Source organism: Mytilus californianus, unplaced genomic scaffold (genome assembly GCF_021869535.1).
Source record: "Mytilus californianus isolate M0D057914Y unplaced genomic scaffold, xbMytCali1.0.p SCAF_7, whole genome shotgun sequence".
NCBI lineage: Eukaryota > Metazoa > Mollusca > Bivalvia > Mytilida > Mytilidae > Mytilus > Mytilus californianus.
The window spans coordinates 13633466-13647763 of record NW_026262723.1 but is presented as its reverse complement, the minus strand read 5'-3'; the positions used below and the strand labels follow the sequence as shown (position 1 = coordinate 13647763).

Here is a 14298-nt window from a genome sequence, read left to right as displayed (position 1 = left end):
ATCACTCCTGTCCTACCTACTCCGTTACATTATTCATTTTTAAACTGATTTCTGTTACTTATGCTTCACATTCTTCTGTGGTAAATCGTAATCCTCTGTTATTAAAGATATTTCATTCTTACTCTACTGTGCAAAAAAATCAAAGGTCACAAGAAACAAACTGTAACCTTGTGTACTTTTGAGAAAAACAATGAAACTGTCACCTTGTTTTATTGACATGATTGGCTTACGCCAATGACACCGTCACCATGTTTTCATTTACATGATTGGTATACCGCCAATGACACCGTCACCTTGCATTCATTGACATTATTGGTATACTTCCAATGACACCGTCACCTTTTTTCATTGACATGATTGATATACACCAATGACACCGTCACCTTGCTTTCATTGACATGATTGGTGTAAGCCAATGGCACCGTCACCTTGTTTTCATTGACATGATTGGTATAGCGCCAATGACACCGTCAACTTGTTTTCATTGAGATGATTGGTATAGCGCCAATGACACCGTCACCTTGTTTTCATTGACATGAATGATATAGCGCCAATGGTACCGCCACCTTGTTTTCATTGACATGATTGGTATAGCGCCAATGACACCGTCACCTTGTTTTCATTGACATGTTTGGTATAGCGCCAATGACACCGTCACCTTGTTTTCATTGACATGATTGGTATAGCGCCAATGACACTGTCACCTTGTTTTCATTGACATGATTGGTATAGCGCCAATGACACCGTCACCTTGTTTTCATTGATATGATTGGTATACGCCAATGAAACAGCAGTTCAAATAATCATTGCATGATTAAATTGTTAGCTGACACGTTTCTATTTTAAAATAATTGGTTGACAACCTAATATAGTACCTGTACCAAGTCGGGATATTTGTATAATATTATATGGTGTTTGTCAGTCTGGTGTTGTGTTTTTTTTGTTTTTTTGGTTAGAGTCGGATATTAATGTAGTTTGCTGTACTGTGTAATATTGTTGATAATTCTGCTGTAATCATTTTCATTGATTTGTGCTAGCAGAGTTAAATATTTGTCGTTTGTTTTGTAATACCGAGTATGACATGTTCATTGTAGATAACAGATTAATTGTTTAGGAGATGGACGCAAGGTTACAAGTGTAATATATGTTTGCTTGGCAACAACGTATGATTATGTAAAGAGCATTATAGTTATGGTCGTTGCCTAATAACTTTAAGTGATTATCTTCTGACGGTCGCTCGTATCCTTTCACATTTACTGAAACTAATGGTATATATAAGAATGAATCATTTTATTTGGCAAAATTAAGAAAATTTAGTTATAGTATATTTGATTATAAAATATATGGTACATGTTAAAAGCGTCTGGTATATAATTTTATCAAAAGTAATTTGCATATTGGGTTCACATCTTCGCTCTGTATACATATTTTTTGTGGAAACAGTTCAATCTAATTTTAAACAAATGAAAAAAAAAGTAATAATCTACCAAATCAATCTACAGTTGTTATCCTACGATTAAATCAAAATCAAAAGAAATTGTAAAGATTTAAAATCTAGCATTATTGAATTAAAGTGAAGTTCAGCTTTCTTTTTTTGTTGTTCTGATTTTTAGATTAAACGATAACTTGTGTAACATGACATAGATTGAGAATGTGGTAAGAACACATCTGCTTACAAAATATCAACTTATGGATCAACGTGTATATATCCAACAACACATTAGTACAACAAACAAAATTCAAACGTTTCAAGCAATATTATATTTTCAAAGGGAATATATCAATTGGTCTTTGTTAAGTTAGAAATCATATTGATTACGAAATAGTTCATAAAATTTAGCACACGATTTAAAATAAAAGAAACATACAAATGATATAATGATATGAGACAAAGCATGTTCAGTTTTATGTCCTAAAATTTCTTTCAGGACCAGTTTGGTAAAGTTTGACATTCCCATAAAATTACTTGTAAACCAAAACCCCAGATTCATAACAGAAATGACCCAGAATATATGTGTCATTGTCACTTTAGGAAAGGATGACGAAAATTTAGATTTTTTAAATTCGTTTACTTTTAAAATCAAAAATATTTGTATTGATATCTGAAGTACGACCAATACATTTTTAACTATCAGAAGTGTGATGGTCGTCATCTGTGTAAATAAAGAGTATGCTGTAAGAATTACACAATAAAATGTCAAAGATGCAAGAAAACTCAGTGAAATGACAAAATGACTCGAGTTCAAAGACGGAATTTTCCATACTTCCAGTCTTTCAAAATAAGTCTTTGGTCCATAAAGCATGTAAAAACAGAACATAAAAATAAAGAACATCACAATATGCAGAATTATATGATACACAAAAAAGATTGTTTCCTCATGTTTAAGACTTCTGCATGTCGTTAAATTAAAACACGTTTTATTAATACCATCATGAGCAAGTGAATATATTGAAAGGGCACAATCCGGAATAAACAAGAAAATAACAGCTACACCAGTTATATGTGTAAAGCGATAGAACGCCATTTTTTCCATTGTTTTTTTCCGATCAAGAGATTCGCATTTGCTCTCGTGTTTGTCATCAGTAGATTTAGGCAGGTTGTCATCTTGAATACATATTTTGACAAGTCCATCCTTATGGGTATTTTCAGGCTTTTCACGTGTAAGCATGCTTTGTGGTGATTTTTCCCTGTAGTCTTCACTATTGTCTGTGCTATGGCTTGACAAAAGGGGATTCCTTTCGTCATTTGCTTTTTCCGGTTTTTCATGTGTTATTCGCTCATCACTTTTTTCTCTATCGGATGAAGTGTAATAACGCACTTTCCTTGACGAAACTTCAAATATTTGCATCATACAAAGTACAGAGTACTCCCCCTCCATAGGCTTACAAAATCGAGCGAATAATTTGTAAGCGTCCTTAATTTCCCAATGTATTTTGCCAGGATAAGGTCTTATGCATTTATCAAAGCTGTTTTTCAAATCGTTTTCCGATGACACGTATGCATTCACTAGTATCAACACAAAATGACTAGCATTAGCCCAGAATATAAGAAATGTTACAATTTTTATCAACAAGCAGCGGTAAAAACGGATATTAAACGTGAGTTGCAAAAACATACTTTGAAGTAAACAGAAAATGATTTGTACGATTCTATAGTCGAAAACGGACTCATCATATCTTGAATTGTATGTGCAATTAATCGTTATGTTTCCATTTGATTTTAAGTCATTGAATTTTTCTTTTTTGGCTCTTCCATTCAAAACAGATATCACTGAAAATAAAGTTGTGAAAAAAGTAAATATCCACATGAATACTTTAACCAGACTGTCTGTTTTACCTTTGTGTTGTCGTATGTTAACGGCCTCTTCATTATTTTCGTTTACCTTCCATAAAATGAAATAGGAAACAAGTGATACAATCCCACTTGCACATATCACCGTGTTAAATATATATACATTTCTCGGATTTATGTACTCGTGACATACAGGACTATCACATGTGCTCAAACTTAACTGGATAAAAAATGTGATTGTTAAAATTGTCACCAATACAAGAACTCCACAGCTCATGTCTGGAATTAAAAGATCATAATCAATTAAAAAAAAACATATTTAGTAGGTATTAAACACAATGTAAAACCGTATTTAAATAATTATTAATGTTTAAATATATATTAAGCGTCTGCCCTCTAAGGTCTGTTCCTGTTTTGGAAAATATTCTATTCGTATGAGTCCCTGTTTTCCTAATATTTTTATTTAAAAAATGCACCGCTATTTAACTTTAATCGCATGTAGCATATAGTTCAATTTAATATACGAAAATATAACTCATGCGAAGATACCAAGGGGTCACCAAAACTATAATCGAAAAAAGACAGAATGACATTACATGTATACGAATGATTTGTTGAGGGACGAACCGGTAAACGAAGTGATTCCTTCTCTTGACTTCCTTAGTTTGTTTAAATATGCAATTTTGACATTCCTTTTAATAACTGAACCTGCTTAAATCATGTCGTACTAATCTCCAGCTTACGGTCAAATTATCAATAAAAATTCGCATGAATACGAATTTAAATAAAATTGAATAATTAACTTCCTGGATGTTATTTGTTGTTGCTTATATTGAATAAGTTTAACTAAATCGACTGCTAATAGCGACATATGTGTTAAAATATTTCATCTGTATAAATGTTTGAAACCACAAAAATCATATATGTTAGTTATTGTCTAAATCGTGGCGAATGCCTCTATAAGAATGAAACACAATTCTTTACGCTTTAACAGATGAGACGTTTAACAGGCATTTGTTTTTCTATAACCTATAAAATTATAAACCTATTATGTCTTGGAAAAATTTGATGTCCTGGCAGTTTTCTTCGGAAATTCATACGCACAAGGTCGATACAAAAAAAACAATCCATCCAATGATTGTTACGTATTTACAAAACTTTTCCATAATGATGAGCAATTTTGCCCGGATGGAAAATGTAAAAACGGGCTAGGAAATTTCAGTCCATTTTGTACTAACTGAAATTTGCCTACATTCCGTATAAATTTAGGATGATAGCTATCTATGTTCTGATAAATCAGAAAATTAAATTGTATGACTGCTCTTTGAAAAATAGTTATGAAAGGAAGTGGCAATTTTCTAAGGGTTAACTAACAGCTTAACCATCGAGCAATACCATTGCAGAAAATATGGTACACACGTTGGTTGTATTTTTTTTAATTGGCATGAATATTGCTGACGACTAAATGAACACATTGACTTTGACAAATAAATAAAAAAGATGAAATAGAGAAACTTCTGTAGTTTATATCAACATAAAAGAGGAAATCCGCCAAAAATCAATATACAAGTATGCTACACATATGTACATGTCATTTGAAATATTAATCACATACTATGATTATTGTTATGACGAATACATGTAACTTATGAAAAGGGGATTTCATTCATCTAAATAAATATCTTCTCAGCGGAGCGGGTTATTTAAAAGTGTGCGCCATATTTTTGAGGTTATTTCGAATAGACAGAGAAAAAAGTATTACAGTCATTCCTTATAAATAAATCTAAATTCCATTTTTAACGAGTAAATCATGAAAAAAAACCAACGTTGAAGACGTCACGGTCACATGACAAAATGATGTCTATGCAGTGATAGACAAAAAACTTTCAGCCAATCAGAAGACGTGTTACATCCAAAAGACATATTGACGAAAAATATTATTGTGTGTCTGTTGGTCTTTTTCTTTTTTAGCCATGGTATTGTCAGTTTATTTTCGACCACTGAGTTTGAATGTTTAACCTATCCATTACGATGTTGAATCTTCGATGTTTTATTTGAAAGAGATACAGCAATGAACAGATGCTTGCATACATAAAACATGTGGACACATGTGTCCCTCCGGCAGCAAGAGGGTTAAAACATTATGTGCAGGCCCTCACTCATACATAAATACCTTGTGCTTCCTCTATCAGTTAGAAGAATACGAAAGAAGAAAACAGTGGCTAAATTAAAAAAAAATAAAAAAATAAAAAACAAGAAACTTCTAATAATTATCTTATTAAATTTATTCTATCGCTTTATCAACTCAGTTGTCCTCGTTTGGAATTAACCATACGTACACCACGGAACTTATATATTATGGATGGTTTTTCAAACGAGAGGGTGTTTCTCAGCTACAATATCATCAAAGGTCGACAGCCCTTGGATGAAATTTGACCGAGGAACCTCCTCGAGTATGAAAGACCATTGATAATCTGTTTATCACTATTTTGCCTATGACGTCGTTGATGTTTAATCTAGCAACGTCACGTGCATCCTTAGTTCCATTTCAAGCAAGTAGCATGATATGAAAAATTATCACAAAAAAACTCGAAGGAAAAATACACAAAATAGCGATAATTAACAATACATACACCACGGGATTCCCGACAATTGACTGTTGATTGACACCTGTCCACGTTCAAAATATCTCATTGGAAAATAAACTTACAATTAATTGTAAAAGGTAATGTCAAAATATATAATCATCTGTAAATAACGGCATTTGGTACCTGTAAAATTACAATTTGGACACTTGTCTATCCTAAGACACGGCTGTAACAAATGCAAGTCAACGTACGAACCCCTTTATGAGTCTCTGTGAGATTTAGTCACTTGCTAACTTCGACAAAACAGCTTCGTTAACATAAATTAACATTGATGTTTCATAATTATAAATTTAGTATTTACAAAACTTTGAATTTTCTACCCCGGGAATAGATTACCTTAGCTTTATTTGGCAAAACCTTTAGTAATTCTGGGTCCTCAATGTTCTTCAACTTCGTACTTTATTTAGCCTTTTCAACTTTTTTGATCCGAGCGTCAATGATGAGGGTGGAGTTAAGGGTGGTGGGAGGAGGGAAGGGGTTAATATATATAAAAAAAAAAAAAGAAAAGGGAGAGAAAAAAAAAAAAATTTAGATAGTGTTAAATGTCCTCTAAGAAGACGAAATGTATATTTTTGTAGATCTAGATCTGCACTTACCGTTAATCTGTGTTGTCTTTTATCAACAAATATCGACTGAAATAATCTCTGATATTCAGTGCTAGATTTTTAATAATACTTATTATCTTTAGCTTATATATTGTGTAGACAGGGTATTTCCAATGTAAATTTTCTGAGGAAAAAAGATTTTTTAAAGTTATGATCTCATTTACTTATAAATATCACGTAGGTTGTAGCACATCAGAAGATATAAATATCATTTCATTTTTCAGAAAATTGTTTTTGACCTAGAACTTTAAAAAAATGTCATTTTTTATGAAGGAAACGTGTACATGCGGATATTGTAGTTGTGGATATGCTAAATAAATTCACTTGTGTACAAATTACTGATACATGTATTCATTATATATACGTGTTCAACAAATAAACGAGAATTTAAAATGAAGTTATCATTCATAATGTTAATTGAACGTGGATCCAACTGTTAAATTGACATTGTTCTATGTTGCATCCACCTTCTTCAGTCCTTCCGACCGACCAACAAATATTTCTGTCACAATTTTCTCATGAACAACTCTACCAAATTAATATCTTTGTCAACAGCTTGACGGTGTTGATGGGTAACGTGTGAGCAATTTTCTGATTTGTCAGACGCCTATAGGTGTTTTCCGATACTTTGCCATTTTAAGCATGTTGAATGAAGTAAGAATTTTTCGTTATACATTTCTCAAGTACCGCTAAATCGAATATTTTTATATTATGTCAGCAATTTGAAAGTGATGTGTTATAACACATGATAGCTTCTCAGTTCTGCCAAACACCTTCCTCCTGCTTTCTGACACTTTGGATTACAGAATTGGGCATGACAAGGAGTGCATTTTTTTAAATCTTAAGACATGATTAATAATTAAATAATTATTTAGATGTTTTAATAATTATTTTTAAAATATCACATAACGAATGTACACAAACTGGTGAGAGGGGGCTCTGTTTTCTTGCACAGAATTTATATTTATATAGCAGTCTAACTAACTTCTCATCCCTAAGTACTACATGACATTTCTCTGTTGACAGATTTAGAAAAAAATATTTTATTTCATACTTTGCCGATTTTGTTTTTGATGTATACAGTTTCTCTCTTTCTATCATTGTAGGAAGTTGTCTGGCTAAGAGTCAAGGAAAATACGAAGTACTGATACATTGTGGATCACATAAATGTATATACTTTCTGTTTTGAAAGGTCCGATGAAGTGCGGTTATATTTGACATAATGAACGCAAGCATAAAACACAATATCTTATCCTTTTGTGATATATTAAATATTTGGAAATATGAACTTTCCTTCACTTATTCTAGTCTAAAAAGAGGTACGGCCGATTCCCCCTGTATTTATCTCCCTCACGTGGATAATTTTTGAAAGTTGATAAAACCTACTAGTATTCGAATATGTAGGAGTGTATATAAAATGCACACACAAGTTTTTTATGCGCGGCATATTGCTGTTGAAGACAATATTGCAAATTTTAAATGTTCTTGAAAAGAATTGTACTGAATAAGTCTCGTACCTAAATGAAGTTATTTGTATTGAATGGAAAGTATATAGCTTTACTTCCCACAGAATTTTAGTTTTTGATTAATTTAAAGGAAAGATATTTAGATAAATCATCAACATTTGCCAGAATCAGTCATAATTGGTCACGTGATAAAAAAATACACCAATATGAGGCAAAGCATACACTTGAATCTATGGTCATGATGGTACTGTGAATTATAGAAAAGATTGAAGACCTTTTATGAACCAGCTTAGATGTGAAAAATATTAGAAAAATTGATACACCCTCTATTTCTAATTTCCGATATGAGCATAAGTTTTTAAAAAATATTGAATTCTAAAAAAAAAAAAAAAGAGAATAAAATATTTAAAAAAAAACATATGCAGCCTGCTACAGGTAAACAGTAAATTTGGTTTACTAAATCTAATTTGGAATAAGAATAATATAAGAAATAAAATATAACTCCCTCTGGCATCACATATTACCATGTGAGAAGTAAATCACCATTAGGTGGAAAGTTTAATTTGAACATTTGAGCGGCTGATACTCAACATCATCAACCGGAAGTGACAACATTCATCAGGTAACTGGAATGTGTTATGAGCATGCGTAACGACAAACCATTTGATCGGACAAGTGTTATAAAGGCCACCATTTTCGATGAGTATTTAGCGCAAGCGTGACCGAAAGTCTTTATTTCCCGCATTGTTAGGTATAAGAATGGACAAATAATGTGCATTCTTTTTTCGTTTTAATAGCAGCGTTTTCACGAGTCTTTCAAATGACAGTAAATGTAGCCAAAGGAACCACGTACCCGAAGGTTATCCGTGAACCAGAAGCGATGTCAACTACGTCACAAGAGCTGACCTTTAAACGCGAAATTGCATAATCAATCACGCGACTGGACTTGACGTTAGACATTTTAAAAAACAAACAAAATATGAAGCCATTTAGAAACGAACACACAAAAATATAGAGCACAGCTCTCAAGACAACTGCGAAAATAAGACGAACAGTCACTCTCACAACCATATATAGATTGTGTTGTGTTGCATGTATTAGAAAGTCTGTAGGTATAATGATTACATAGGCAGTCAGTGACGTTCTATGGTATTTATACGAGTAAATTACTTCTCGGCGAGACCGTATATATACCATACTATGTCACTGATGGCCCGTGTTATCATTATAACTACACCTGTCCTAAGTCAGGAATCTGATTACAGTAGTTGTCGTCTGTTTATGTAGTTCATACGTGTTTCTCGTTTCTCGTTTTTATATAGATTAGACCGTTGGTTTTTCCGTTTGAATGGTTTAACACTAGTAATTTTTTGGGGCCCTTTATAGCTTGCTGTTCGGTGTGAGCCAATGCTCCGTGTTGAAGGCCGTACCTTGACCTATAATGATTTACTTTTATAAATTGTAACTTGGATGGAGGGTTGTCTCATTGGCACTCATACCACATCTTCCTATATCTACATACTATAAGTAATCTACGTTCATATCCGTAGATATGGATATTTTAACACCCTGAAGTATCCAAGTACAGGGTACTTAAGGGTGTTAAAATATCCATATCGACGGATATGAACGTAGATAACGAATTTATCCCCGGTCTTAGTCTAAATCTGGTGATTTTTAGAGAAATTCGACCACAAAGTGAAACGTGAAAGCAACGTTTTTTTCATTTTCTAAATATCTTTTATTGAAATTTGGGAATTTGACATATTTTTAACGGGGTGTAGGGTACTACCTTTGATAAACCCTACAGGTAGACAAATATAAGACGTTTTTAAAGTAGAGACAGAGAAACTGAAATGGGTCGAATCGAGTTACATCATAAACGGTGTGACGTCAACGTGGGTCATTTGCATAGCTAGGTCAGTAGTACTATTCATTGACATAAGTTTTTAAAAAAAATGGTTGAATTCTAAAAAAAAAAAAAAAAAAGAATAAAATATTTAAAAAAAAACATATGCAGCCTGCTACAGGTAAACAGTAAATTTGGTTTACTAAATCTAATTTGGAATAAGAATGATATAAGAAATAAAATACTCTTTCTAAGAAATATAACTCCCTCTGGCATCACATATTACCATGTGAGAAGTAAATCACCATTAGGTGGAAAGTTTAATTTGAACATTTGAGCGGTTGATACTCAACATCATCAACCGGAAGTGACAACATTCATCAGGTAACTGGAATGTGTTATGAGCAAGCGTGACGACAAACCATTTGATCGGACAAGTGTTATAAAGGCCACCATTTTCGATGAGTATTTAGCGCAAGCGTGACCGAAAGTCTTTTTTTCCCGCATTGTTAGGTATAAGAATGGACAAATAATGTGCATTCTTTTTTCGTTTTAATAGCAGCGTTTTCACGAGTCTTTCAAATGACAGTAAATGTAGCCAAAGCAACCACGTACCCGAAGGTTATCCGTGAACCAGAAGCGATGTCAACTACGTCACAAGAGCTGACCTTTAAACGCGAAATTGCATAATCAATCACGCGACTGGACTTGACGTTAGACATTTTAAAAAACAAACAAAATATGAAGCCATTTAGAAACGAACACACAAAAATATAGAGCACAGCTCTCAAGACAACTGCGAAAATAAGACGAACAGTCACTCTCACAACCATATATAGATTGTGTTGTGTTGCATGTATTAGAAAGTCTGTAGGTATAATGATTACATAGGCAGTCAGTGACGTTCTATGGTATTTATACGAGTAAATTACTTCTCGGCGAGACCGTATATATACCATACTATGTCACTGATGGCCCGTGTTATCATTATAACTACACCTGTCCTAAGTCAGGAATCTGATTACAGTAGTTGTCGTCTGTTTATGTAGTTCATACGTGTTTCTCGTTTCTCGTTTTTATATAGATTAGACCGTTGGTTTTTCCGTTTGAATGGTTTAACACTAGTAATTTTTTGGGGCCCTTTATAGCTTGCTGTTCGGTGTGAGCCAATGCTCCGTGTTGAAGGCCGCACCTTGACCTATAATGGTTTACTTTTATAAATTGTAACTTGGATGGAGGGTTGTCTCATTGGCACTCATACCACATCTTCCTATATCTACATACTATAAGTTATCTATGTTCATATCCGTAAATATGGATATTTTAACACCCTGAAGTATCCAAGTACAGGGTACTGAAGGGTTTTAAAATATCCATATCTACGGATATGAACGTAGATAACGAATTTATCCCCGGTCTTAGTCTAAATCTGGTGATTTTTAGAGAAATTCGACCACAAAGTGAAACGTGAAAGCAACGTTTTTTTCATTTTTTAAATATCTTTTATTGAAATTTGGGAATTTGACATATTTTTAACGGGGTGTAGGGTACTACCTTTGATAGAACCCTACAGGTAGACAAATATAAGACGTTTTTAAAGTAGAGACAGAGAAACTGAAATGGGTCGAATCGAGTTACATCATAAACGGCGTGACGTCAACGTGGGTCATTTGCATAGCTAGGTCAGTAGTACTATTCATTGACAATGTGGCTGCATAGTGATGCATTTACTAAAATGAGTGCAAATAATCGATATAATAAGATAAAATCGTTAGTGGATTGAATATTTAATTATACAGACATCATGGAAAATCTACAGAGTTCGATATTTCATAAGGAACAACCATGGAACTAAGGAAAACGCGCGTAAATTCCCTGATGTAATGGGTAGCAACGTCCGGGTATATGGGTTAGCAACACCCAGGGGCTATGGGTTTTGTAACGACGTGCGTTTACTAATCAAACTCCTAGAAATATACTAAGCCGGGGATAATATCTGATATTTGACTATCTATGTTTCATTGTTGAAGGACGTACGGTTGCCTATAATTGCTTACATCCACTTTATTGAACTATGGTGGATAGTTGTCTCATTGGCAATTGTACCTCATCTCCTTATTTTTATATCTATTCCTCACTTTTACTATTTAACTGATGCTTTCTTATTTTGAGCGATTGTAAAGGATGGTAACTCTTTAAAACGTCGGGTATTAATGTGATCAGCGAGTGACGTCGTCAGACCAATTGAGTTAACTTAAATCTTTTTAAGGTAGGTTATTTTGTTATCATACTTTCTCATACACATGTATATGCATAAAAGCATACCACTTATCATTATTCTCATCGTGTAGGGTTTGTAATACTGTAAATTGCTAAATGATTACTTAATACACATATTCATGATACAGGGCAATTTCCATTGAGTCCACTTTTAACAAATTACTATCGAAGATATAGTCTTTAATTTTCTGAACAAATCTATTTTTATAAATTTTAAACGGAGAACCACTTTATAAAATGTTTTGACATTTTATATCTAGTAATTTGTAACCTTTACTGATTACACATGACAGGATCATCATGATCATCAAAGCGTTTTTTTTTAAATTCATGCACAAACTAGTTTTATTTTTTTTAACCTGGATATTTTTTTTTAAACTTATTTGTTATCAGTGTTACACTAAGTTTACCAAAAACATAAGTACTGAACAAGGTCAACTATGTAATTAATGAATAAATAATGGATTACATACACCATTTTCCATATCTTCCTCAACATCAGCAAGACTCCCATTTCGGACAGGTGTTGGCAGTAGGTCTCATATTTGGACCCAATACATTACACACTTTTTCAGTAATTCAGGTGTATATCATAGTGAAACTGATTTATTAAAACAATATGTATCTTCGTATTTTAAAAGTGTTAGCTCAGATCTGCAGTTTTATACAATGTGTAGAATTAAAACATATTCTTTTTCAATAAAATATTGCACAAACTTGTATTACATTTGAACGGAGAGGGACGATACCAAAGAAATAAATGAAAATCGTAAGCCCAATAAAAACCGACTACATGGCCAAAAATGAAACCGACACACATAAACCAAACATTACGTAACACATCAAACTAACGATTAAGTAGGACAGTACCCACTTAATATTCCTGAAGGGTGTGAAATTCCTGCTCCACATATGGTACCCGTCATATGCACCTTATATAGATTATTGACTGAAATATTGCAAGAGCTGCTCTCCATATAGGGATTATATTTCTGCTTCATCAGATGAGTTTATATGTCCGAGACACAATCTGAACACAATGTCAACATTTCATGTTAAATAGATCACGTATATTGTCCGCGGACACAGTTATCGTCCTTTGATTTTCGTTGTCTACAAATAGAGTCCCTAGTATGTACATTGTATAACTTGCAAATTTTATTCACATACCTTCCAAATTTATTTCGTTATATTTTATGCAAAAAATAGTAAGTAGGGGGTGAAATTACATGTAAAATATTAGTATGTCCGAAGCTGTCAAACTGAATAACAGATCCCTTTAACACAAATAAAGGCAACAGTAGTATACCGGTGTTCACAAGTCATAAATCGATTGAGAGAAAACAAATCCGGGTTACAAACTAAAACCGAGGGAAACACATAAAATTGTCCATATTTTGAGGTAGAGCAGATAGACTTTTCTATAATTTTGATATAATTTGTCTTAAAAGTAGTATACTACACTGTAAAAATCTTTTTTGGATAGAGCAGGTGCGATTTTTTATCTTGTGTTTTTTGTCTAAAAGAAATGCACTACGAAATAACTGTGTTCTCGGGCCATATGTTTGCGCTAGAGCCTTCTTGATACGGTTGTTCCAGAAATGCGCTTCAAAGCATGAATTCTATAAAGTTGTATCTTCATTTTGAAATGGAAAGAATGTTGTGTTAATTTTACAGAGAAGATGGTCATTAAGAGGAATAGTGTCAAGTTTAACAGACAGAATCATAGAGGTAGCAATGGGATGAACAGTTCGTCAAGACAGAAAAGTAATTCGATTTAAACTTTTCTAAGGGGATGCACAGAGTGGAAAGAAAGTAAACTCATAGACGTAGCTGTTCATATAATAGTTTGTTTAGATGAAGAAGCAAATTAAATGTTTCAACCAAATGAGAATTTACAAGGAAAAAAGCCTCAATCTTCTCTAAACATGCTCTTATGGTTAAAATTCCCCCGAAAAAAGACAAATTTGGAGAATGCTGACCTTGCATTATTTATTATCACTATTGCTAGGCAGCTCAAATGTCATAAGTTGTAATATATGTGAGCTTTTCTGATCTTTTTGACACCCATTTTCTGTATCAAGAGAACATGTTCCATCATTAAACATGCAAATACCGTGTCATTACCTTGTGAAAAAAATTATTCATATAAAGGGAG

General features: G+C 33.1%; 1 protein-coding gene across 1 annotated transcript; it reads right to left on the bottom strand.

The window, feature by feature from the left end:
- Positions 1-1288: 1288 nt before the first annotated feature.
- LOC127707433 (uncharacterized) lies at positions 1289-6596 on the bottom strand. The gene is made up of 2 exons (XM_052211951.1): positions 6537-6596; positions 1289-3571 (listed from the first exon to the last, which is right to left on the bottom strand). Exon 2 carries the CDS (start codon positions 3567-3569, stop codon positions 1800-1802), a length of 1770 nt encoding a protein of 589 aa, XP_052067911.1. The 5' UTR covers positions 3570-3571; positions 6537-6596; the 3' UTR covers positions 1289-1799.
- Positions 6597-14298: the final 7702 nt, after the last annotated feature.

What these genes read in the sequence shown, in the direction of transcription:
- LOC127707433 (XM_052211951.1), bottom strand. Translation starts at nt 3,569, where the DNA reads ATGAGCTGTGGAGTTCTTGTATTGGTGACAATTTTAACAATCACATTT.